The 26,598-nt window shown below is 39.7% G+C and overlaps 3 protein-coding genes across 6 annotated transcripts; 1 reads left to right on the forward strand and 2 right to left on the reverse strand.

Annotated features, from left to right (window-relative positions):
- Nucleotides 1-1,926: 1,926 nt before the first annotated feature.
- On the reverse strand, nt 1,927-8,962 carry drap1 (DR1-associated protein 1 (negative cofactor 2 alpha)). Of its 2 annotated transcripts, XM_069672373.1 has the most exons (8): nt 8,778-8,962; nt 8,118-8,190; nt 7,663-7,756; nt 7,193-7,318; nt 5,530-5,620; nt 3,730-3,818; nt 3,566-3,607; nt 1,927-3,300 (listed from the first exon to the last, which is right to left on the reverse strand). In XM_069672373.1, the coding sequence occupies exons 1-8, from the start codon at nt 8,817-8,819 to the stop codon at nt 3,114-3,116; spliced, it is 744 nt and encodes a 247-aa protein (XP_069528474.1). In that variant the 5' UTR covers nt 8,820-8,962; the 3' UTR covers nt 1,927-3,113. The 2 variants fall into 2 exon arrangements, with proteins under 2 accessions (XP_069528474.1, XP_069528475.1); XM_069672374.1 differs by lacking the exon at nt 3,566-3,607.
- A 1,394-nt stretch (nt 8,963-10,356) lies between these two features.
- On the forward strand, nt 10,357-12,172 carry cunh11orf68 (chromosome unknown C11orf68 homolog). Of its 2 annotated transcripts, none has more exons than XM_069672264.1 (2): nt 10,357-10,431; nt 10,925-12,172. In XM_069672264.1, the coding sequence occupies exon 2, from the start codon at nt 10,957-10,959 to the stop codon at nt 11,695-11,697; it is 741 nt and encodes a 246-aa protein (XP_069528365.1). In that variant the 5' UTR covers nt 10,357-10,431; nt 10,925-10,956; the 3' UTR covers nt 11,698-12,172. The 2 variants fall into 2 exon arrangements, with proteins under 2 accessions (XP_069528365.1, XP_069528366.1); XM_069672265.1 differs by having other exon boundaries at nt 10,369-10,435.
- Nucleotides 12,169-26,598, reverse strand: rela (v-rel avian reticuloendotheliosis viral oncogene homolog A). 2 transcript variants are annotated; one of them, XM_069672263.1, is made up of 11 exons: nt 26,463-26,598; nt 24,767-24,802; nt 24,447-24,592; nt 22,877-23,022; nt 21,234-21,325; nt 19,979-20,113; nt 18,955-19,059; nt 15,351-15,566; nt 15,159-15,239; nt 14,985-15,068; nt 12,169-14,571 (listed from the first exon to the last, which is right to left on the reverse strand). In XM_069672263.1, exons 1-11 carry the CDS (start codon nt 26,467-26,469, stop codon nt 13,724-13,726), a joined length of 1,896 nt encoding a protein of 631 aa, XP_069528364.1. In that variant the 5' UTR covers nt 26,470-26,598; the 3' UTR covers nt 12,169-13,723. The 2 variants fall into 2 exon arrangements, with proteins under 2 accessions (XP_069528364.1, XP_069528363.1); XM_069672262.1 differs by having other exon boundaries at nt 12,169-14,574.

Consider the following 26,598-nt stretch of genomic DNA (forward strand, 5'->3'; position numbering starts at 1 on the left):
GGAGGAAGAGGAAAGGGGCTGGACACACACTCAGGGCCAAGTAGAGTGGGTGTCCATGATGGTAACAATCACCTCTCTGTGAAAATCTCTCCACTAACCTGTACCGTCTTGTACTTATCTGATGCAAATACCAGGAGGAGGCTGCAATGTTAAGGATAAATAGCAGCCCTTGTCTTTCAGGTTGCATGAGTCACTGGCCAACATGAGATGCATCCATGGGAAACCTTCATATTTTGCTAAGTAAAGAGGGGGAAGAAATCAAAGCTGCAGGGAGGCACAGCTTTGACTCAGAACTACAAATGATGCTTCACGGCTGTGAAACCGAAATATGAACGGGGGAAGCACCTTGAAATGTTTTGCTTAGAGATGACACAGGAGTCAGGTTTTGCCTCTGCAGCTAGTGAACAACAAGCTAGAGAAGGAGGGTGCAGATTTTGCTTGATGTGGAAAGGATTTCAAGCCATTACCTCTGAAATGGAAACATGAATATGGAAGATGATAAGGGCCACATGTCAGAGAAGTATTTCTGATTTTTAACTCTGAATCCTGACTTTGTTTGCAGAAGTAAAATTCTGGCTAATAATAACCATAATCTGATAAATAAAAATAAAGTCAGAATTTGAAGTTTAAAGCCTGTCTTTATTTCCATGTGGTGTTTTTCATGTGCTCTAAGACATATCAGGGACAACAGAAGCAGTCATCTCCACGGCTGGGTCTGTCTGCTTTTAAACTGCAGTGTACCAAGGACAGGCTGAACAACACGTTGTCTCAACAGGGTTTGAGATGTCTCAAAGGAGCCAATCCCATTAACGGATGGGGTGACACTGCATATCATTATGTGCAACCTAAGACAACCATTTTCATCGTCATTTTTGCAAACTCACTACTGACTTCTAACGTTTACATTACTGCTACTGATTACTACATTTCAGGCTAGCAACGTTTCTAAGCTAAGAGCTAAGGAATTTTTAATGAGGGAGAAGGAGGAGATTTCTTGGGAGGATTTTTACAATGTAATTAAACATATTTTGCAGAAAATAAATATCTGGAATAGATTTAACGTGACTGGAGCTGGTCTTTAAAATGTATAATAGAAGCTTATCATTGTTTATCTAGTTTGTCTTTGGTCTTTCACTCTAAATTCTGAGTTTAAACTCTATTAACAATTTCTACACACCATGGCTGTGTTCGAAATGCTGTACTATATACTACATGCTATATATTACATGCTATAAACTGCATACTGTGTTCGGCGGTAGTATGTTGTATGGAGGAGCTTTTTAGATTAATTTTGCAGTATGCTACGCCAGGCGGAAGTAAACAATAACCGCTGCTTCTTTAGCTATAGCGCCACCTTCTGCTGGAATCTGCTGCTGTCCATCTTTTCAACTACCGCTGTGACGTTCCAGCGCTTTGCATTGTGGGATACAGTAGGCGAGGTAGACTGGTCCAATGCATACTGGAGATTTTTTCAGAATCAGTACGACACCCGGGCATTTTTGGCATACTGCACATTTTGCTTTTGTTTGCATACTGCGTACTCCATTTAGGTCAAATCAGTACGTACTGCTAGTATAGTGGGACATTTCAAACACAGCACTTGTGTTATTATTTTTTTAAATGGCTGTGCAATATTCTGTGCATAAAAATTATCCCATTCCTATCTATCGACAAGGAAAAATGTATAGTGTGAAAAGTTTTATCACTTAATTTGCAAAATTAAAAAAAATCTGTATAATAAATAGAATTTTTATTCTGACTTTAAAATGAGGACACAGAGAATTGAGTTTTATTAACAGAAGAAAAATAATATGAACTAAAATCTTCAATCAATCTTTCAATTAACTTTTTACAAAAGGCCCTCGTACTCTTTCACACTCAACAAACCCAAACAGGAGTTGATTTTTTTAATTGAAATATGAACTTTATTTCACCCATACAAAATAAAAAGAATGTTAAAAGTTTACAATACAGTGTCAACTGCCTATTTGGAAACATTTCATACTGAGACTGACACATAAATGGGGAGCCGCATCTCTGCTTTCAATTGATAGATTTAAAACAAGCTAAAAGAGGGGAAAAAATATTGACAATAAAGGAGAAAGTTAGTCAGAAATCGAGGGGTGGCCAGAAGAGAAATTAGGGAGGACAAAAGAGACAAACAACTTTAAAAACAAAGTTATGGTCCGAGTCACAGTATCATTCTGATGGGCAATTCAGGGCAATTTACTGGTCGTAAAAAATAATATACAACTGCCAGAGCAGATACACTCACACAGCGTCAAAACAACAACAAACTCACTGTAAATCATTATCCTGCTGATATGAATGACGATATGAAGGGCTGTGGTCGTGAGAGGTTTACAGTTCTCTTGATAAAAACGGGAATTAAAATGAGAAACTAATTCAAAGAAAAAGCTGTGGTCAGCTAACGTATAGTAAAAATACACCTGCTTCCTTGTTTACGTTACAGCCTGACAATTGGACTGAGCAGCGAGTCGCGACAAAGCCGGGAAGTATGGCTCACATGTGAACAGCAGCATTTCATAGCCAATCGATAACAGAGACAATGAGCTCCTTTCTGTAAGACGAGAGCCGATCGCCTTTCTTACACGTCCAAATACTGTTGCTTTTGTATGAGGCTGTGATAAGACTTTGATAAGCACTTACAGATTTCTTTGAGCCGACCTGAGGGTTTGAGTTCACTTCATTATGTTTACTAAAGAGAATTGGGGAGGAAAGAAAAGTGCCAAAAGAAAAAAAAAATCTACCAGGAAACACAAACCACACCTATCCGGTCTGCGGGGGCTCACGGCAAAAAACATTGACGACTGCCATTTTTAATAGTCAAAATAGAACGACCGACTTGTTAAAAAACATCTTTGTTGGATTCTCCTCTACAATAAAATAAAACCTTTTTAAAAAAAGAAAATTAAAACACAGAATATACAACCAGGTTCCTGTCTCCTGCGGCGGATTCGTTCTTAGCCGGCTCCCGAGGGCTGTGATGAAGAGTCTTTCGCCCGCCGCAAGATCATCTTAAGAAATCAAAAAATAATGTTGAAAGAGTATGTGTGTGTGTGTGTGTCATAGGAGGGGGGGGGCAAAGGGAGCTAAGAGTCATAGTCTTCGTCATCGTCGTCCTCGTTTTTGTGTGGCGCGGGGGCTGGGGGAGGCGGTGCGACGCTCATCATGGAGGGGTGGGGGGCGAAGGCCATGCCGCCGTGGGGCTGTGCTGGAGCCATGTTGCCCATTGAGACCATGTTGCCCATATGCATGTACTGCGGGGGTGCGTTTGCGCTGCGGGGGAACAAGCAGAGGAATTTTACCATTTTATACCAACAAGAAATGATGAAATATATGCTCGACTACATGTCAGCCAAACTGGGACTTTAAATAGACCAATATGTGTATTTCCAAGGGTTAAGGATCGTTGCTACTACATATTGTCCATGAACAGCATACTGACTGTTCTAAGTACATTATATATTACCGTTTTTACAGTGTGAACATCTGTAATCTCAAAGCATGATTCGACTAAGTGTGGAAACAGAAATGCTTTTACCATGTTTCTTGTGGTAAAACAGCGCCCTCTGCCTGTCTGTCGCTGCAAAGTAAAACAAGTATACTCTAAATACACCCTGTGATATGTGGCCTGTAATCAGCCTCGAGTGGATCTAGACTCACTCTGGACATACAGTATCTAAACACATATGTTGGTGTCTCTACCTGTGGAACCTGGATGTAGCCTGCAGATTTGTGCTTGACTGAGAGCCGTCCTCCTCGTCGCCATCTGTCTCGCTGTCTTCAGAGTCATCCTGTTTCCAGCACAAGAAACACACCAGTGAGTCGAGTTTCTTTAAACAATATCCATAATAAATTCCAATGCACTTTGTAGAGAAATTATTGTCACATGGTGAATACTTAGAACAAAAAAAATCCCACAAAAAAATCCCCACAAAAATAACCTCAACCTGGGTCTTTAAAGTTGCCTCTTATACGCACGAATGATCGCAGCGCCTCTGCTATATACAGGAATTAAAGCAAAACACAAGTTACAGAGGACCGCCCCACATGAGCCTTCGTAATTCGAAAAGGTTTTCAGTCTATTAAAAAAAACTAGTGCAACAGATATGACATTACTCGTGGCTGCTTTCATGTGTCCTAGAAACTGTATATACAGTTTAAATATACAACTTAAAATATAGGTAAGAGTGTCAGGAGGTATTCTCCCCCAGAACAAAAACATTGTTAGTGTAGTAAGCAAATTAAGCTTTTTAGAGCATTTTGAGATTAGATTATCAGTACAGTAACACTCTCCCACAAGTGTAAGTCTTGCATTGAAAGTAAAAGTAAAAGTAGCAAACTATATTTTTGGATCTAAAGAAAAAAGTAGTTTTTATGTAAAATGACACATTTTATGATAACATTTAATGTTATATTATTGTTAGAGATAGACCGATATGGTTTTTTCAGGGCCGATAACGATACCGATTATTAGTAGTCAAGGAGGCCAATAACCGATATTTGAAGCCGATATTCATTTGCGGTAAAAGTGAAAATATTGGCGTCAAAATTTTGAATAATACAAACTCAAACACTTAACTTTGTTTAAATGCCTTTAAGCATATGCATCAGAGCCAAAATAACCCAGTTTTAAATTGATCTATCGGCCGTCGGATTAAAAAAAAAATATATATATATATTTTTTTAAATTAAAAAAAAAAAAGGCTGATGCCGATATGCGTCAAAATGCAGATAATCGGTCTATCCCTAATTATTGTTATTACTGATGCATTAATGTGTCCACCACTTTATTGTTGCAGCTGATAAAGCTGGTGCTCATTTTAATTAACCGATATACATTTTATTTATTACGTTCATATTTTGCTAGGTGCCCTGTGCATTTGTCTTCTCCCATCCTAATGACTGACCACAAATATTGCAATTATGAAACTGATGGAAAACCGTCGTAGCGATGGAGAACTCTAATCCGTGTATATAGCAACCATCCATCACCTTTGCCAACTAACTCAAACTATAATATGGCAGTAGTTAGCAAGCCACCTACTAAGACAGCAAGTCTGCACCTATGCTCTGCCAATAAAAGGCACCTGGTGCTCCCATCACAACAGGACCCTAAATAACTAGCAAGAGTCCATTCGGTCTGCAGAGTCCCTTTCAAGGTTTATGAAAAAGCTAAAGATCCAACTCTCTTGAACACCTCTGCACTACATTATATTGATGCTACTGATGATGACAACAATGACGCAGTTGTTGATGATGATTATGATCAAATAAATCAATGCTTCTTTACACTGTGCATTGCCTCTGTGTACTGCCTGTCAGCACCTGAGCTCGATCGGACTTGAAACTGCTTTTTAGCTCTTACTCATGTTGTTCCTTCCTGTCTTGATCGTTGTTTGTGTTGTACTAACTCTCAGATGTACAATTAAATTAATACCTGCATGATTATAATTTCTCCTCAAAGTATTATGTGCTTGCAAAAAGACAAGCTTTAACTCCCACCTCTTGCTCTGACTCTGTCCCAGACAACTTCTTGTCCTTGCCTTTGGAGCCGGCTCCTCCATTCTTGCGGCCTGACCCTGGTTTTCGACCCCTGGAGAGAAAACAAAGAAGAACCCAATGTTACGGCAAAGAACTTGCTGTTTCAGCATTTGTGGGAAGTAGATTTTGGAGATGGTTCAGTCACGGTCATGCTACAAGAGTCTACAGAATATTTGTTGTTTGGTCTGAAAGTCGTCCTGCAGCATAAATCTGATACAGGGAGAATTTACTTTTAGGCATTTATATTCAAAGATGTGCGTCTGTATGTCTCATTCCCACAGCTGAGAAAAAGTTTCGGAATCCTCCAAGCTTACAACCACTTTAAATTGAATCACAATCGAATCAGCCACACTTTAGTGAAAAAAAGTCTTCTTGCTCATTTAATTTGTGTAATTCTCAGCCAAGCTCTCTGCTTCAATTCAGCTGCGGTGCCAGTGATTGATTTGACAGTCAATACAGCGTTTTCTTCTCTACAGTCCTGAATAATTAGTTCTTGTTCTCTAGAGCTGAAAAAATGTGTTCTCTGGTGGTGTTCTTTTTTGTAATTAATCTATAATCACAAAACAAACCTTGCTTTAGTCAATTCCAATTACATTAGTAGTTGTTCCTGGAAAAGGCAACCGTTGCCCTCTTTGTGTCCATATAAGGAGTCTTTTACCGTTTGTGATTCATGTCTTCAGTATAACACTGTGGTTGCATGTATTAATTGGAAATGACAACAAGGTTCATGAGTCAAACTTTAGAGCTATGTGATAGGACTAGAATTACCTGGGGACCTTGTGTGATTTAACAAGTCGCCCCCTCGTCTGAGGTGCGTTTTGTGCATTAATCAGGCATGTGATGGGCACTTTACAAGGCACAGAAATAATTGACGATGTCCTGATTATACCGTTATACATCTCAGGAATTTGTAGCTGAGGTGACACAGAGTAGCAGAAGTTACCGACAGAGCATAGCATCGTGCCGGAAAGGGGGCGGAGATTAGCATGTCACCCGGGTTTTGTGTTCCCATCAATGATTGGTGATCGGAGATGAGGCGATAATTACCCGGGTCTACTGCAGACTCCTTTGACCCGGGTCTGAAAGCCGATTGTAACCTTTCCCACTAAGCAAAATATCCGGGTGTTAGCGGGGGTTTTGACCAGTGGGAAAGCTGCTAATCTGGCTCATACTTTTGTAGCTTTGTGTCGTTAGTTGTTGGGAAACGGTCACTTGTACTGTGAAGTACAAGCACAACATGGCTGTTGGTTTTAATAAATACTTTTTTTTTTTAATTTGCATGATTCACACGGGTCACCTCAGTTTAGAAAATCCTGAATTCCAATTTAATCCAGAAAAATCACATCTCTGATTAACCGACATCTATTCTACTCATATTTACAACATTATCCCTGTGATACAATGTAATGGTCCTATGTAGCTTTCACTTCCTAAAGTGATGTTTAATAGGCTACCACGTGATTAGAAATTACTAGAGCTCCCCAGATAATAGTAATCCTGTGTGAAAAGGGTTCTAGCTGCATGATACAGTGATTTGACAGTGCAAGTATCTGAGCTTCCTGGTCTCAACTTGTTGACCAAGTAATTCCTTGGTAGTCATGATGTGTGTCAGAAAGAAAGATACCTGCGTGGGACTTTTTCTCCTCCCCCCTCGGTGTGGTTCTCTTCCCCCTCGCCCTGCATATCCGGCACGGTCGCCACCAGGTCTTTTAAGAAATCAAACTGTTGCTCCAGCTCGATGCATTGCTTTCTGCGAACACACAACTTTAAAAATCAGTATGCTGCTTTCTGATATTCAATTCAACAGTCACACAGTAACATTACCTAGACACATAGCCAGAGACACTTTCAGATACAAGGGGTTTTGAAAGTGTGTTGTACATTAACTCAGCATCCCTGTCAAGGTAACATGAGCATCACAATACCCCAAATTAAGACATAACACCTTCTCAGCTACATTTATCCAAAGTCATATTACAACTTATATGACTTCCTGTTACTATCCAGTGCAAACTTCAACAAACACACACACACACACACACACACACACACACACACACACACACACACACACACACACACACAGAAACTTACAGATGTGATGTTGTCATTGTCTTCGCATTCCTAGACTGGGTGACATGACAGGCCTTTGTAAGCAATGATTCCAAAAAAAGCTCCAGGGCTCTCGCTGATGTCTCAGTTAAGGAGAAGAAGGTGCAGCTGAAGGTTTGTGTCATTTACTTAAACAGGTTCACTCATTTGGTATGGCCAAAAACATTGACAACAAAAATCTTAAAAACAGGCATAGTTTGCTTGGGCTGACTGTGATCGAATCATCACATCTAAAACAAAACCAACTCTAAGTCTGAAGCAGCAAATGTAATGCTAACTTTACCTAAAATGATGTTGTTTGAGTTCTTAATAAGGCCATTAGTTTTAAAGTCCCTTCACTACACAAATGGCACAGGTGATACATATTTAACTTCCTTCTTTGCATTTAAAACACATGCATGTGATGGAAAACCTGGAACTTGTGCAGGGAAGGATACAAATAATAACAGGTACTGCTGCAGCCACTTTGCCTATTTCTTCATCTGTCTGCATAATCTTCTTAATCCTTGCCTGTAAGGAGAAAACATTTAGTTTAGCGTTTGTATGTACAGTTAATCAATGCTTGGGAATATACTGATACAATAATTACGTCATTTTGATTTCACTTTCTGTGCATCAACCCAAGGCCCGTTAGCATTATTATTGTTTTTATCACAATAAAAGGAATATAACAACATATTTTTGAAACATCATGATAAAAGGACATGCTGATCAGATTTTTGTATACACTGCAAATACCTGTTAAGTTTGGTAAATGTACACCTACAGACAACTGATAGCTCAACTTAGCTTGTCATGCTAAAAACAACGTTAATAAGTTAACTCGCTAGCTATCTAACTTGAACGCCTTAAATGTACTACAGTAATCTATATGATGTAAAGTAAGATGGCTAATTAGAGGATACTAACAACTTTTGTGTAATGGTTTTATGGTAATTTACATTTTGTGGTAAATGCGTTGGCTAGTTGGTTGCTAGCCATCTAGGCAACAAAACAGGCCGAATCCCATTCAAGCTAGCTAGAGAAGTTAGCTTCCCATCACACAGTTAGCTAACGCTAGCGAGCATTAACACCGGTTCAGCAAAGTTTGAACTTACCGGAGGGAATCTGGCGTTGTATTTCTTCTTTTTGCTGGGCATAATTATTTAACCTGGATGGCAACGCTAAAATAAAACGCAATATACCCTGAAATATTATTCTATATCATATATAAATCACCTCCACCGCGCACACACACTTAGATAGCGGTAGCTAACCGGCTAACTCGTTAGCACTTCGTCGTCGTCACTCGTTCTCTCCCTGCATTCACGTGGTGCCACAATAATCGGAAAAGTGAGTTCTCCACTGGGGAAATTCACGTGAAGGCGCCCTTAACTTCCAACAACTACTGGGAAAGTCGAAAAAGACTTTGCATCCCGACACACCGAGAAAACTGATTTGACGTTATGTTTCACAAAAACATGGCAGGACAAAGGAAACGTTAGGTTGATGGTTTAAAACGTTTTATTAATTCACGTATTGGAAATGTACTTTTTGGCATTTTTTTCCCGAATGTAATGGATTGTAACTAGTTGTTAGCAGAGTTACGTAGTTTAGAAAACTATAATACATCTTTTATTGCTTCCACGTTGTTTCCACATTACGACTTAAAGTCGAAAGAAGGACTTTCCAAAACGGGAACTCCGAGCATCCGAGGACAACTTGAGTGCAGGTTTCTACCTTTCAAGTCAGGTTGGTTCCGCATGGTCACAGCGCCGTCGGGTTAAAGCTAAAAGAATGGGCTGTCCTGCTGCTTTTACATGAATAAAGTTAGTTAGTAAAGTTAATAGAGTTATGTTAAAATTAAGCTAATCATGCAAGACTGGTGCATTGCATAAAAACAATCAATCAATCAGACTTTATTTGTATAGCACTTATTTCCTACGCGGACATGGATCAATAAATGTTATTTACTCCATATGGATGCATGTCTAAATATAGCCCTTTCAACAATAGGTGTTTGTCGTATTTCTATTAACGACATAACTTCTCCACATTATTTGTGCAGCTAATTTATCAAAACAACAAGCCATTTCCGTTGTATGCGATTTAGTCCATAGGCAAAGCAATACAGTATAACGTTACCTCAGCTGTTGGACAGTTGAATGGAGTTTTACACATAGATTGCAAAGGGTATGATGAGCAATGAAGGGAATTAAAATTAGAACTAAGTCATGAAAAACGCCATATTACATTGGGGAATCTACTAGGAAAAACATCATGTAAGGTTCACAGTCTTCCAGTCAAGTAATTAAAGCTCCTGTCTGTGCAGAACTTTTGGTTTAGTTGATTTTGGCACCCCCTGTGGACAAAGCCATACCTCTTATAACTTTGTTGCTTTTGTCCACACATACATGCTAAAGTCTTTAACAGTCATGTATCACTCACTTTACATTTCTGCCCTGGAAAATGTAAACAAAGGCAGCGTGCAGTTAATCGCTTTGTCTGACAACTACCCGCCGTCAGTGGTTTCAGTCATTAAAAATAACTATACAGAAATAATAAATCTCGTCGCAGATGGTTTTGTTTGCTATTCTAGGTCATATATTGTTCTTTCCTAACAATCTACCGCTCCACACTCCAGTCCAATAGGTGGCGGTAATGCACCTTTGGGCTGGTTTGCCAACTGCCATTAAACACCAAAGAAGAAGAAGAAGCAGCAGCTAGGACCCGAGGCAGCGCTCTGCGGAAGCGCGACAAACTTCCACATCTGTAGGTACCAAGCCTGAAGTTTTCCATTAATTTTAGTGAATTATATTGTCTTCATAAATAGTACGCGCATTTGAACGGTACAGTTGGCTGTAAATAATCTTGTGGAGAATCTCCAAATGTATTAAGACGAACATAGACCGTTGGTGAAATGGCTAGCTAGCCGGATAGGTCCAATAATCATGGAGCCAGGCAATTAAAATAATTCGATGTGTATTTTAATTTGTATGTTTTTTTTTTAAATTGTAGACGATACACAAACGGAATGAGTGGCTAATTGTTTTTGGAAAAGAAAAAATTATTACAGACGTTAAGTGTTAAACAAGTGTTGCTAATGTAGAAGGCTAGCTAGCAGCATTGTAAACATCCGCAGGCTATAAAGCTGTCCAATTCGGCCTGGGTTTACACATATTATAGACTAGCACAGTTGTTGCACTGGTAGTTTCAGCACTAAAATGAAAATGTATAACATCTTCCTCCTTTCAACACGCTCCAGGACCCAGTTAATAGCCTCATACTGACAGCATTATGGAGGAGGAGGAGGCCACTGCAGAAGGCGAGGTGGAGACCCCCTTTGCTGCAGAGACTTATGCAGCTGAAGCCATGGCTGCAGACATGGACCCCTGGATTGTGTTTGACTCGAGAAGAACTCCCAGGTCTGAGTTTGACGGCTGGCTGGAGAGCAACAGGCCCTCTCAGGTCTACAGGTTTGGTGATGAGGAAGGTGGTAGCCCTGTGGGGTGGATCGCTGTGCTGGGCACAAACCACTGCCCCAGTGGTGGGGATGTTGCGGGCCTCCAGGAGAGCTGGGAGAAACTTTTGGCCAGTGGCCGGCCTGTCAGCTTCCAGACAGTGAAGGAGCTGGCCCTGAATCACAGCGTGCTTTCAGGCAAGTGGCTCATGCACTTGGACGCCGGTTTCAAGTTGGACCACGCCTGGGAGTGTGTGGCCAGAGCAGCTCTGGATGGCAAGATCTCCCTTGTTAAAGTCAGCCCGCATAATCCCAAGGGAGGGGGCAAGCAGGTGATTTGTGCCTATAACCAGAACTTCACTGAAGAGAATGAGGTTATAAGGCTGGACTCAGTCATCCGTGCCACAGGGGTCAAATGTCCTCTCTCCTACAAGCCAGATGTGTACACATACCTGGGGATCTACCGAAGCAACCGCTGGAAGATTTGTCCAACCATATATGAAAGCAAGTTTGACCTGGAGTGCGTGCCCAGGCGTTCCCATATTGTCAACAAAGTTACCAATCTTGAAGTAACATAAGACTGTCTGAACAAGAGGAGTTTTGCAGGACGGGTAAATAAAGAGGCACTGTGTGTACCATGAGCTGGGTTGTGCAGTACAACTCCATGACTTAAATCCTTTTGAAAGTCAGTTGTTGAAATTTGAACTCGAGTTCTTCCTTTTTTGGCAAAAAAGCACTAAGTCTTCTCATTCTATGATCGTTTCAAAGTGACCTGAGGTATTGTCACTTTTTTGTATTTTATATATTGTATTCATAAGTCATATGAGTATTTCTATTCTTGAGGTTCTGCCTGTAACACAATAACACTTACCTGATGGACAGGGTGTCTGAAGAAGTCCTTTCTTTGTTGATTTGAGGAAAAAATATCATCCAATGAAGAATTTCTCTTTTGCAGTTTACATTTGTTCCACTTGTTTGGCTTTCTTTTTTTGGTTTAAGCTGAACCAGGACAACAGAGTTGCCAAATAAAGTCTGTTTTGAACACCATCTTAATATGTTGTGGGTTTTATTGCAAGAAGTGTTGAGGAATTGGAAAAAAAAAATTACAATCATTGCAAAATAAAACATTTTGTACAATCTGCTTACACCGTATCAGTATAAAACATTTCATCTTGATACAGCATCTTTTACTACAGTTTAGCGGGTTGACTACATGTCAGAGACATCAAATTTAGCTGCAGCCGTTATTCATAAAATAACAAAAGAAAACTGATTAGAGACCATAGTACATTATTTTTCCAGACACAAAAAACATGATAAAGCTCCATGAACCTCTTCTCTGCTATAAGCATTTACTTATTAATGATGCTTGTTTGTTAATTATTTACACATAGACCTTCATTTGGTTCTTTACACATTATTACATTATACTGACACTCAACCAAGGCACCTTTAAAAGAAACAACGAGCCGATACTGATATACCTGTGATAAGCCTATACCTGCCATCCAATATACTTGTCATGCTCTAGTTACAGTTACTGCTGGTCTTCAGTAAGTTTAAAACATTGTAATAGGTTCCAAAATAACACATCAGTACAAGTAATAAAACCAGTAATGGGCATAATTTGCATAGATTTACCTCCGAATCAGATTATATGGTTACTGAGAACAGAAATATGACCAAAGACCAAACTTAACACTGACCAGCTACCAAAATTGTTCAAATAAGAGAACTAAAACATGCTTAACATGTTCCTAGACAATAACTCCAACAGGATTATATTTTTATGCATCAGAATGCACGTTAAGTGAGTAGAAGGAAACGGAAGTTTACGAAACATTGAACTCCTTTCTTGATTTACACTTTTATGACCAAGTTATCATAAATGTTAGGACCGAAACTGTGTCGTCTGTCTTTACATTCAAATATAAAACATTGCCGATTCATCCTTAACTTGGATTAAAATGTACAAGCTACTTCGTCCTTCTTCTTCTGTGGACATTAAGGTACCTGAATGAAGACATTTTAGAGGAAAATGGCCTCCAAGTGAATATTGTCAATTGATGTTTTTTTAATTCCCCACTTATGAGCTGACTGAACTAACTCTTATCTCCTGTTCTAGAACTGAAAACCCTGATTAAAGTCAACTCAGAGTTCAGGGTTAGATTCAGAGTTTGTTAAACCTGCTTTCTGAAACAGACCTGTGATGTGATTGTTTCAATAAAAACAAGCCTTTGTGAGTGGATAACATCAGGTTGACACAGTGGTTAAAAAAGTAAATGATAGATTCCTACTATGAGCTTAGCAGGACAATGCTTTCAGATTATGTTCAATCCCATGATTTGTATATTTTTTTAATATATGTCCTGGAAAAAAAAACTTATTGAACACTGCAAAGAGTCTTTGCTGGTTTTTCCATATCCACAGTGAGCAGTTTCCTACATTCTGCCTCTTTCAGCACTTCATATCCACCTTTGTTCCTTTAGTAACAAAGGTGTTTAAGTTCTGAAGGCTAAAAGGGGCAGATACAAGTGGTCTGTGTGAATTTGTCCGTGGCAAAATCAATCAAACTTAAAAACTTTATTTATAACCAGACTAACTTTAAGTCGGGTGTCCTGAGACAAACCTGGCTTGGCTCCCGCTGTTAAAAATGGAAATTAGACGATCCTCATCGGCCGACATCAGCTCGTCACACTCATCCAGCACAGCTGGTCGGTGGTTGATGTTATTGGGTGCGATGTCAATCATGACCTCGTTCTGGAGCAAACTGACGATGCTGTTGGGGTAATTCATCCAGGTGCTTCCCGGGATGTTGGCAGCGTCAGAGGAGTTCTGGGATGCGGCTGCACCGTTCTGGGCAGCAGCAGAGATTGAGGCAGCTTGGTGGCATGCAGCTTGAACCATGCTGTTTCCACTATCACCCATGAGAGAGGGGTTCAGAAGGTCCTCAAAGTCATCCATGTTAAGGCTGTCCAGATTGCCTCGGGCCTGGGTTTCATCAAAGCTAGGAAACTCTGTGACATCGTCGCCCAAAAGTGGGGAGTCCACCTGGTACTGAGGGCCCTGAAGGGTGAAGGAGCTGCCGGTCTGGGAGGAGGCCGTGCCTCCCTGAGGAGCTGCCGGCTCCTGGGCCATGGCTGAGGAAATGTTGGGGAAGAATTCATGCAGGTCTGACAGGTTGACTGTTGAGTAGTCCTGGTTGGCAGTGGATGTGGTTGCAGAAGAGGAGGGGGCTTGTGGCTGGCCCATTGTGAAGTTAGGCACCGGAGTGGCTTTGGGCTGGTTGCCCAAGCTCAGGCTCTCCATGATCCTCCATGTTTGGTTTGTGGTTGCAGCAGAGATGGAGGGGGAGGATTCAACTTTGGGCTGGACAGAGAAGAGCTGGCCCGGTTGACTGTAGGAGTAAGGGGGCTGGTGTTTGGCAGCACTGGCACCAGGGGGCACTACACCTGCTGGAGACACACACAACACAAACACAACAAACAATTACATTTTTTCACAGTAAAAAAGAAATTCTTTTTTCACATTTTTGAAGTTACTTATTAATTTTCTGTAATTTTATGAACCTGTTAGTTTACTTTTAGACATATAGGTATAAACCCTGACAGGGTGAAGCAGTGATGCCAAATGGAAGGGGTCCTTCATCGTTACATTAGTCCTCTTATTACGCAGCTTCTTACTAAAACAATAATGATTTGACACAAATTGTAGAATTCTAATTGATCTCATTGATTGAAAAATGATTTGATTTCTTCAGCTGTCAGTTGTCCATTACATTCTACAGTTACAACTGTTCCTAAAACTTGCTTACTGCAGTTATAACTCACATTTAAATGAACATTTCAAAGGATGAAACACTCACTGGCTTGAGCGCTCATTGATGGAGGCTTGGCTGTGACGGTTCTCCTTGCTGGGCTTATGTGCCGTCTATCTTGTGGAATGGACACTGAAATTCAAAAACAGACACGGTCATATAACACTGCACCCCACAATTTTACCCTATTTTAGAGTGAGAGAAAAAATGTAATCAACGTACCACTAGACAGCATGGGCCCCAGCTTCAGGCTCTGGAACATGTCGCCTGTACGCTTCCTCTTCTCACTCAGCCTGTACTCATCTACAGGATCATTTAAAAAAAAGCATTGATCAGACTGGGTTTGTAAAGTCATAAACACAAATATTCTCAGGTTAAAGCTTCTATCAGTAACACAGGATGGTTGCCTTTTACCTGGGTCAGCAGGCAGGTACTGGAAGTCCATCGGCTCGCTGACCTCGCGGTCAGAGGGCCGGCGGAGCTGCATCTTGACTCTTATAGGCTCGGAGAGATTTGTGTCGCGGTATGGTGGAGTGCGGAACACAATGGCCACCTGCCTGTGAACGTCAGCCTGGGAGAAAGTACCCTTTCCCTCCCAGGAGTCCTGGAAGAAACGCACCTCAATGTCCTCTGCGGGGGAAAAGAACACAGGAAACGTAAGGAGATACTGAAGCTGACAATGTTTGATTGTTATTCTAAGTGCCTTATATTGGAGTACATTTTCTCAGTCATAGAGAAAAGATACCAAAAGATATAGACCTTTCTGTTAAGAAGTAATATGCTTCATTCAAACAAGAACAGCAGTTACAGTGCACAATTTAAAGTCACCAGACTCCATTGACAAAAACAGTTATTTTACCTTGCAAAACACAGGAGTTTCTGGTCAATCACTTCCTCTAACGGTTCAGTATTTTGTTGTATTGTGCGTCACACAAATACTGTATCAGAACCAAACAAACATCTGAATACAAAGTCACACAATAACACAAAAACAGATGGAGGCAGCGGTAGACCTTGAAATTTCAAGTAGTTGAAGGTAAAATTATGTTTTTTTTCAATTGAGTCTGGTGGCTTTGAAGAGAGTGACCTGCTGATTGTGTTTTCAAGAAGGGATCTTGCTTTAACAAAAAGGTCTATATTTGTAGAGATCCTTTCTGTCAGTCAGCCTTTTTTCACGATGATGTAATGACGTGAGAATCACACCCTAAGCTGAGCCATCAATTACTCAGGGGAGCGTTGCACAACGTCCATGTACAAAAAAGCAAATAGTTTATAGCCAACGTGCATGCAATGATCAAACCGTACGTAACTTTTTTTTCACGAGGTGCAGGAAGTTTTAAGAGTTTTAAGGGTTGGACTTTATAACAGCAGCAGCACCCATGCAGGGTGGTCATCTGGTGTGAACTCGTGAGTAACTGCAAAAAACAAATTAATAAACAAGAATCTATTTCATTTTCATTACATGGATTAACGAGGCCCAAAGTGGTAACCTCAGTGGTAAGCACTTAATTGTGACTTTACACGTATAGCATGTTAGGAAATGATTAGAAAGGAGGATAAATGAGAAGTGGACATCCTAATAGAGGAAGACAGCTGTTGATTTGTGATAAAAGTCACTCAACATGACTGCTTTGCATTGAATAACACGCAAATACTTTGACACAAAACGAAACCTCACGTGTGAAAATGATGACCAAAAATATCACGTCGCACTGTACGCATGATGAGTTATCGGAGATGCAAACTTAAAGCTGCATTCAATCTCTTTATTGGGCTGGGATAAATTACATTATAATGTTATGGTGAGTAATTTGCAGGTTTGTGTCTGGCCACCTAGCACACGTAGTGTTAGACCAATATTGTCCCTCCTTTTAGCTCAGTTTCAGTCTTTACAAACTCCTAAATAAAAATATGTGGCTCATTAGCTGCTAAACGCTAAACCAGTTCCCTGCTGCTGCTAGAAACAAGGTCAGAAGAGCATAGATCAGTAAGGGCAGAATTTGTAGGCAGGAAATCAAAAACTATGTGCTTAAGTAGGCCGAAACTCTAGGGAGGTTTCACACTAGAAACGACACCTATGATTAAAGATTTATTAAAGCCTCTGGGGAACATGTCGGACGTGAAGCCAGCCGTTAGCGATAAACAACTTCTAGTCAAGACCACCTTTTCCGCGTGCTGCATTGTTAACAGAAAAAGTTTTTCTTGTGATTAATTAGCAGGTCTTAACTTTGCTAGCATCATGATTCAAGCTTCATCAACTTTGTCAGGTCTGTCCCCTGTCTCAAGCGGAGAAGGGAACTACTTTTAAAATGCTCGTTTGTTGAACGGAGGTCGGATCCATTATTTCTGATGCATGTAAGTTGGGAAATCTGAACGCTGAACGGCAGATGTCCGTTTGTAGAGATTAATAAGAAGCTAAGTCGTCAGCTGAGATGTCATTACGGCGCATTATGTTCCGCCTGCTTTTGCTCTCTACATGGACTGTTTTCCCTGCATATGCCGCAGCCTGCTGATACGTGATTGGTCAATATTCCTCAGACTACAAGCGTACTAGAAACAGAAACCAGAACCAGCCACATCCCTGCCTACAGGTTCTGCATTTCTATGTAGAATCTGTAAATAGAGATTAGGTGAAACTGACCCCCTATATCATATAGTTTCTTATTTATTTATTTGTAACTTTATTATCATTATTATATTTTATTGATGTTCAGTGTATTTTATTTATTTTATTCCTTTTTGAGTCTTAAAATGATTTTATAATGAATATTTTGTTTTTTTATGTACATGAAAGTACTTAATTTGTGATTTATTGCATTTTGAATGACTTAAAAAAAGCTGTAAAAAGATATTGAATAAAACAACATAGTTGTTGGATCTATATTTAAACTAAAAATATGAATTAGTGCAGCTTTAAAGGTCAATTTTTTGAGAGAAATCTCCAACAAACAATATAATCGTTGAATAGCACATAACACATAATTCCAAATATAAGCACCACACGTTTTTATTCGGGTCCTCTGTAGCCACAGGTGACAGTTACTGGATAATAGTAAAATGTAACACAATGTGCACAAGTAATTAATTGACTCAAGTGCATTAATTACACAAGAATAAATATTAGCTACTAGGTTATTCGTTGGTGTATTCAAAGTGAGGAAGTGTGCTTAATGTCTATAAATGTCATTTTCCATGTGTGGGAGGAAAATGTTTTATTTTAATCTATCACAACGGGGGCGGCTGTGGCTCAGTGGTAGAATCGGTCGTCTTTCAATCGGAAGGTCGGAGGTTCGATTCCCAGCTCCCTCAGGATACATGTCGACGTGTCCTTGGGCAAGAACCCCAAATTGCTCCCGGTGGCGTAGCCAACGGGTATGAATGTGATATCTGATTGACAGTTTACGTAGCAGCCTCTGCCATCTGTGTGTGAATGTGATATGTAGTGTAAAAGCAGCTTTGAGTGGTCGCAAAGACTAGAAAAGCGCTATATAAGTACGGTCCATTTACCATTTACTCAAATCATTATAAGTCAAGTAAAATACTGATATAAATGAGTATCTCTTAACTTTGTTGCTTCAAGAAAAATCAAAGTATCATTTCTTCAAGCAGCCTTCCGTTTTATTTCATAAATGCTCTGTAAATGTTACCACCTGTCTTACTCATATCCCTTTCATTTGTACTGTTTCTGTAGGGTTGTATGTGTTTCTTCCTCTCTACTGTGAGAACGCAGAAGCCAAGTGTGCAAATATGAACACCTCAGTAATCGCAGAACGTAGTACACTTTATTTTGAGAGATCTAACATTAGCTAACCTGTTCAAAAAGGTTCAGAGTTCTGTCAGCAGAATGACTCTCACTGATACATTGTGGGTGTGGATCGCTTTACACCTCTTCCGTTTTAGATGCATTCAAATTTTGCATCTGCTTAGTCATTTGTGAGTTCTATTTATGGGTTGTTAAATATGAAAGTAGATGTTCAGTGCAGCGTGTTTCCATGCACATACAGTGCTGTCATTTCACCTTTTTGCACTTTGTCACACAGCAGAAAGATTTCGTCGCCCCCTTTGCAGCTTCCAGAGTTGCGGTTGACCCTGCAGATCTTCAGCTCGGCTGTGTTTGGGGCCCCTGTAAGACAGAATAAGCAAACAAACAAATAAATACAGCACACAGGCTACGTATTAACACCAAACAGCTTTTTAACGCTGAATGAAGTCAATAACACAAGCCTTAGGCAGCCATGTGTATTTTTGATTATGTAGCTATTAGAATATTGCTATTGTTTATTCTATTCTAAGTATGCTAAGTTGATTTATTATGATTGCTGCTTATTTGAAAAAAAGCTTTAATTTAGTAGTAGTAATAACAGTTGATGTTACATTTAGAAATCACTATATTCTAAGAAGATAGACTTAGTTTTATACACTTTCTCTTTCATACTCTATATAAAGATATATATTTGGCAAGTTTTTGAGTTAAAAGGGACACTTTATTTATATAAAACATATGTGTTTTTGAAGACAGGACAAATCCATGCAAAAAGGCCCAGCCACAAGACTTTTCTTGTTGTGAAGTGACAGTTAACCACCTGATGTCTGTGCTGTGTAATTCTTTTAAATACGTCAAGGTTGACAAGAAAAGTTTAAATACAAAGAGGAACAAAGAGTGCCTTAGGGAATCAGTGTTGCAGAAGATGACTAGGCTGGAGTGAGGCTTCACTTACACTGAGACTAGCATTGTCCAATATAGCTTTATCAGCTTTTGTCCACTAAATGATGGAAAACGTAGACAAATGTTGAGCAGTTTCCCTTAGCCCAGAATGACACTCTCAAATGTCCTGACCAAAATGTATTCAGCATATTGTAATAGGAGTAAAAAACAAAAAATAACCTATTTTAAGTAGCTAAAATATGAGAATTGCAGCTCTACTTAATATCAGCAGCTTCTACTCAAAAGTATCAATGCCAGTAATTCAAAATCAGCTAGTTGAACCCAAAAATACTGTGAATGTATGTAGCGGTATGTCGTGTATGTGTTGTGCACTCACTGTTGTCATAAATGGGCTGCGATACCACAGGCTCCAGAGGAATTAGTTCCCCTGTGGGCAGAGTGATAGAGGCCTGGAAGCAAAGCCGAACTGAATTCAGGTCAAACTCCTCCTCCCACACCTTCGCCTCAGGAACTGCAGCCGAGACACAGCAGGGAAAGGGTGGGGCGCACAATCAGTCAATAAACAACAGCAGTCTGGCAGAGCCCTGCATCCTGTCATATGTAGGCTATCAGTATTTTGACATCAGGGTAAAGGGTAAGTAGCAAATTACACATCCGGTTATTATTGTAACTACATACTTTTGTGTTTTTTGATTTTCAGCTATGGAAAGACTTTCCATAATTTTTTTTCGGATTTTATATAACAATAACCTTTATTTATAGAGCACTTGAAAAACAGCAGCAAAATAAAACAGACGAATCATAAATAAAAAGAAAATAGATATCAATACAGCGGTGGAAAATATTAAGAAATACATTTTTTTTTTAAAGAAATATTTAACAGTTAAAAAAAATAAAAATCAGGTTAAGGTTAAGAAAATACTCTTTGATAAAAGTATATTTTGAAGAGAGGACTCAATAGAGAGCCATTAAGCCATAGTGGCTATCATTACCCATGCTAACGACCCACTTAGCCGTTCTTAACGCAGCAAACATAAAAGCTCAACTGCTAACTATCCAGTTAGCTTGTTTTCAACACAGAAAGAATGAAAACTAAACCACAAACTATCTAGTTAGCTAACTTTTAATATAACAAAGACAAAAGCTAAACTGCAAACTATCAAGTAAGCTAGTTTTTAACACAGAAAGAATGAAAGCTAACCTGCTAACTACCCAGTTAGCTAATTCTCCGCACAATAAATATCAAAGCTAAAAGGCTAAACTACTAACTACCCAGCTAGCTAGTTCTGAACACAACAAAGATGATGTGCTTTATAAATAGTAGGAGACAGAGACGTGATTATAGAGTAGAGATACTACCTATCCATTGAATCTATTTAAAACAGTTGCTAGCTTGACATTAGCCAGAAAACATAGCCTTGCAAGTTAATTTAAGCTAACGAAAATGGTTATTGCAAAGTTCTAGTATTTCTAGTAGCTTTAGTGGTAATTTTAGTTGAGTAGGACATTTAGGGACTCACCACATACTGCCCAATAACTTTTCACACTATAATGAGGGATTTAACAGAGAAAGGGCAAGAAGACAGGAGGTGCTTTGTGTTGTACATTCATCTTTAAGCATGGCTACTTACTGTTGAAAGGGTTATTGTGGGTCTGCAGCCTACAAACGATGGCCTCATTCACATCCTTCTTCTTGACGCACTGAATGCCCAGGTTCTGAAAACTGAAAGCACACACAGTCATAAGAGCGAAACCAGAGAGAAACCACAAGCATGCATGTATTTTCTCATTCATAATAGCTGTAGAAGTTAGATTTTACGTATTTTTTCATGCGAGACAATATTCTCTGGTACCAACACATAACTGTTGCCAAACACCCACTTTTTCTGTTTAAACACGAGTGTTTTAAACTTCTTTGCACCTACACTTTGGACACTCTGGCTCCCATAAAAACCACATTTTAAAATAATAAAGCTTTATCACCGTGGGCCACTGACCACATCCGCAACTTAAGAGGACAGTTTAGGGGAGCAGAGTGTAGGCGGAAAAATACTTTGTTTCCAGTGCACAACCAAAGTTGAGGATATACAATGTAAATCCTTGATACTTTTAAGATTTCATTTTGCCAGTAAGTATTTTTACTCTGTAATCGAAGATTTATTGATCTGCCTTTCAAAAGTCATACACATATCTGCCTCATTATCATGCATTCTAGCTATATATTAGCTATTTTATTAATCCCTTATACTACGTGACTGTATTCTACCAGTACAAGGCCAATAACTAAGTTTTATTTCCCTCAATAACCTTCTTATTGCTACTATTAAGAGAAAATTAGGAAGTTGTTCATGAATTATGACCATAATATGCTTTGCTTATTGTTGTACCACAGTATAAGGTTCATACAGAACAAAGCTTAGTAAGATCGTAATTCATGTACAACAACGTCCTTACTTACTATTAATAGGCAGCAATAAGGGTTGGTCTTATGGAAAACTCTTGGCTGATTGCCATAAAGGCCATACAGGAGTTTGAAATAAGGTCATGCAGTATAAGGCATTAATAAGTGCTTTATAAAGACTAACAAAGAGCCATTATCTTATTGATATGCATGCTAATAAGAAACAATTTAACGAGGAATTTCTGTACCATATTATCAACTGTTCTCTATTTTTGTAATGTAACTGACATTAATCAAAAAAAATCAGTCAATGAATAAAACATTTTTTGCATCATCTGTATCTCCACAAAAACAAATGACTAATAAAAAACCAGTACGCTTACTCACTGTGTATCACAAGACTTCAGTTAAGGGCAGAACACACTGTCTGTTTGAATTTCAACACATACGCGCGGTCCCCTCTGTACTGATAGGCTAAATTACGCAATATAAAGTTTAAATATTTTAAAAAAAAACATTGTCATACAGGACTCTAGACTGAAAGACGGCCAAGTGAGCGGAGGCAAATTCGTCCTCAGTTTCGTCTGTTTATGCTGTTAATGTTTTACTCATCTCCAAACCCAGGAAGAGGAAACCCAGAATGAAACTGGCGGCTTGTTTTTACCAAGGTGACAGTAAACACATCCATCCTTATCTGAGTCAATCTCAAACACAGGCCACCTTGTTTAAAATCTGAGCTGCCACTTCCCCTAAGGTTATTAAGTGTAATGTTAAACACTCACATGAAGCAGCAACACGCATCATTTCCTCTACTTTCTCTAGAGAACAAGGTGTCTTTACACATGTGAGCCAACTGTTCACTCTCCACTCTACCTGTGTATTCTCCTCTCCTGCAGGTCGGCCTCGTAATATCCGTGTTTGCAGTCTTTCCCGACCAGTTCGTGGGGGTGAGGCTTGTGCGGCGCGTTCTTCGTCACCAGAGAGATGCGAACACGCAGGGGGCCGCTGTAGTTGTGCACCTGTACAAGGAACATGTCAATTTTAGGACGACTAGACCACGAGTTGAGGACTGATCTAACCTATAGGTCTGATATGTAACAAAGGACCCATTCCCATTGTCATATATGACAGCTCATAATACATATGATTTACATATTTTCTGTTATCATTGCTGGAAGGAATCCTAGCAACCAACAGGACCGGAGCAGTGAAAGGAGAAGTGGTAAAGTTTCAGAAAAAAAACTTTAGGACGGAATAGTTTCCAAAAGTTAAAGGGGAATTCCCATGTTTTTGAGTCGGGGCACAATTTTTTACACGTTGGTAGGTTAAAGGAGAAGTTCGGTATTTTTTAACCTGGGCCCTATTTTTTCAAAATTGGGTGTCAAAATGACTCATAGTAACTTTGGGAATCAGTCCAGTAGATGGCCTCTGCCGTAGCCACAATGGCTGCATCCCCTGGGGCAATTGCCTCCAATCAAAGTCCGTCCACTAAAAGTGCTTGTTTTTGCCGCTGACAGGCTCAGATTGTTACTCCAGGTGTCCCACAACATTACAGAAATAATCCCTACAAAGATCGATTTTTTAAAGAGTAAGATCCTTTTTGTTTGAGCAGAAACAGAAGTCTCGCTCAAGGAGAAGTCTCGTTCTGAAATCCCGCGGCTGGTGAGATGTTACCGGAACAGGACAGTGGAAACATGACTTAGAGTTGGAGAGATTCTGGTAGAGATTGTTGTGTTGGTGTAGAGAAAGCGTAGGTTAATGTATGTGTTTTATCCTCCTCTGCCTGTTACCCCTCTCTCTCTCCTTGTTCTCTCTTCAATTTTTATGGGCTCTTCATCCGTATACTCTGGCTCAAATAAAAAGGGACGGCCATCGAATTCAAATGCCTCATCTTCATCGTCGAAATAAGGGAAATATTCAGCCATGGCTTTTGAAAAATATTCTTGCTGCCAGTCCTCCAACAATAACAAACAAATCCACGCATCTCAACTGCCACAGGATTTCAGAGCGAGACTTCTGTTTCTGGTTACTCAAAAAGAGTTTAAAAATACTTCTACTTTTTTTTTTAAACTTGTATTCCTAATACTCCTAATATAGCTATATAAATATAACAGCTGGATAGTGGAGCATGATTAAAGAATATTATTATAATTAATTATTAAATGATAATATTTTTTCATTCATCATTCTGAAATAGTTACGAAAGTGTCAATCTGCCTTTGTGGTTTAGCCTATTTCCTGCACAGCTTTAGCAATGTTTAGCAATCGCACGATGTCATCTACTGAATCTGACCTCAATGACACCTTTTCTGATTATTTTGTGCACAGTGTGCAGCACAGTCGGAACAATTACAGCATTTATTAACCCTTAAATGCTAAAGTTGAATCTAAATAGCATGGTTTACAGCTAGAAGACATGTTAAGTAATCAGCATCGCGCTCACCTTGATGGTTGGGTGGGTTTTGGTGGTGTCGTTGCTCTTCTCTCCGGGGATGCTGCCCGCTGAACGCCCCTCACACTTGTACCTGAACCTCATCCCCCTCTGCTTGGGCTGCTCGATGATCTCTATGAAGGCGCTTCCTGTCGGGACTGAAAGTAAAACGTGACTTAAATACATTTGTTAAAAATACAGAAACACAGATTGTGAAACGCTGCCTGTACATTGACCTCAAGAACAGAGTGTTGAAATGTTTGCTCAGGAAACAGTCAATATGATCACGTATTTCTACAGACTCTGATAATTCACAGGAAACAGCATCTTACCTTGGTTGAGTGGGGGCAGGCCCCATCCATACACACCTGTAGGGACATAAAAGGACACTTAGAAAAAAGCTTAAAGCAATTAGTGGTTTACATTTACAGTACATGACACATTGCACACAGATGACAAAAACCAAAGCTGCTTTTAGCACATATTTGTGGTTTAGTAAGAGTTTGTCATTTGTGACACAATCAGAGTGGAAATCTACAAAACAGTGCAGCGTCCAAAGAGGTCAAAGGTCGCTGAGACACAAGGGCTTCCCAGCTAAATATAATCACTCATCATAAACTGACCCGCCAAGCTCAGAAAGCAGAAGAAGTGCAGAACAGAGCAAACAATGACAGGCAGGGTGTAATATCAGTATCAGATTACCCGCCTCAAAGAGCAGGAGGGCTGCAGCGCTCTGGTTTCAGGCTCTGAGTTAGTGAATTGTTGAGATTCATATAAAGAAGTCAGGTGTGACACAATATCAGGTGGTCAAAGCTCCACCCAGCAGCTAGTAGGACTTGTTTCATTTAAAAAGCATGGGTCGGATGCTTTCCAAGTTGGAACATGCCTGCTTCCAAGCCTTAAAGCAAACTTACAGAAAGCAAAAAGTCCCCAATTCATTGTCCAAAGTTATATTAGCTATTATTTTAAGATTATTGTAAATGAATATAGAAAAGGTTCACTTGCACTCATTACTATTTATATTGGCCTGATGTTTTGAAAGTGAAAGTAAATGCGTGTATAAATGCCTAAATGTACTAATATTAATAAACAGCTGTGGCATGTAAGGCACTCTCACTCTTATTAACAAAACAAAGAGGTCACTGCTCCGTCATGTTTTCTTTATGACTGCTACTGCTGTTGACTTTTTGAAACATGGATTAATCTTCCCCCTTTCCCTTTAATATAAACAATATCAGCCTATTCCTGACGGTCTGATGTGGAAAAAGAATGGAAACTATAATGCACCAAACCCCATTATAAAATCGTGCTATTTAATATTCTTTGACTTGCAGGCAAAGGTACATGTGATGTAGAATAGGAGCGTGGGCAGTTTTTACATCGGCAGAAGAAACTATTAACATCGGCATATATTTGTCCCACGACACAGCCCGTACCTCACCACAAATGGGGTGATATTTCCATTACTTGTCCACTTACTGAATAAAGGTGGGCGGTTTGGAGCAGCGTGCACCAACCATAATAGGACGTATTAATAATGCTACCAAGTTGGTTACATGTTAGCCGATATAAAGAGACATTATCCTCAATGACAGTTTAGCTTTGACATTTTATTTTTTACAACGCTTACTCACATAAACAATCAGAATATTAAAATCGACAGATATTTGAATGAGGTTTGGTATTTTCCGTCGCTCTAAGGAAATCCTTGAGGTGGACTAACCCAACAGGCCTCTTGGCAGCTTGACACGGTTAGATTCAACCGTGCCAGGTGAGATAGCCACTCACAGAGGAATAAAAACAATTAACGTAACTTTGAAGTTCGCTCTAGATAACCAATGACAGCTTGAAATTATACCAAACTTCCTGCATTACCCTAGTTTACCTCCGGGAACGGCAGCCTCCTCCAGTAAGCGCATAAACCCAATGGTAGCGGGGCTTTCCCCAGTGCGCACAACAGTTCGTTTTACAGTTTCACCTCCTGCCTCTATGCTGAGTAAACAGGCCGAGCAAATATATCCAGCTTACCTTCCATGGCTGCGTCCGAGTCAGACTCACGCTCCTGTGTCTTCACCTTTCTGAGTCTGTAACTTTGTTATCTTTTTTCAGATATTAAACACTGGAAACGCGACAGCGGGGAGCCTAAAAACTTCTTGACAGGGCT

This window comes from Semicossyphus pulcher, unplaced genomic scaffold (assembly GCF_022749685.1).
Source record: "Semicossyphus pulcher isolate SPU_LCO1_2020_fin unplaced genomic scaffold, fSemPul1.0.p SCAF_21, whole genome shotgun sequence".
Classification (NCBI taxonomy): Eukaryota; Metazoa; Chordata; class Actinopteri; order Labriformes; family Labridae; genus Semicossyphus; species Semicossyphus pulcher.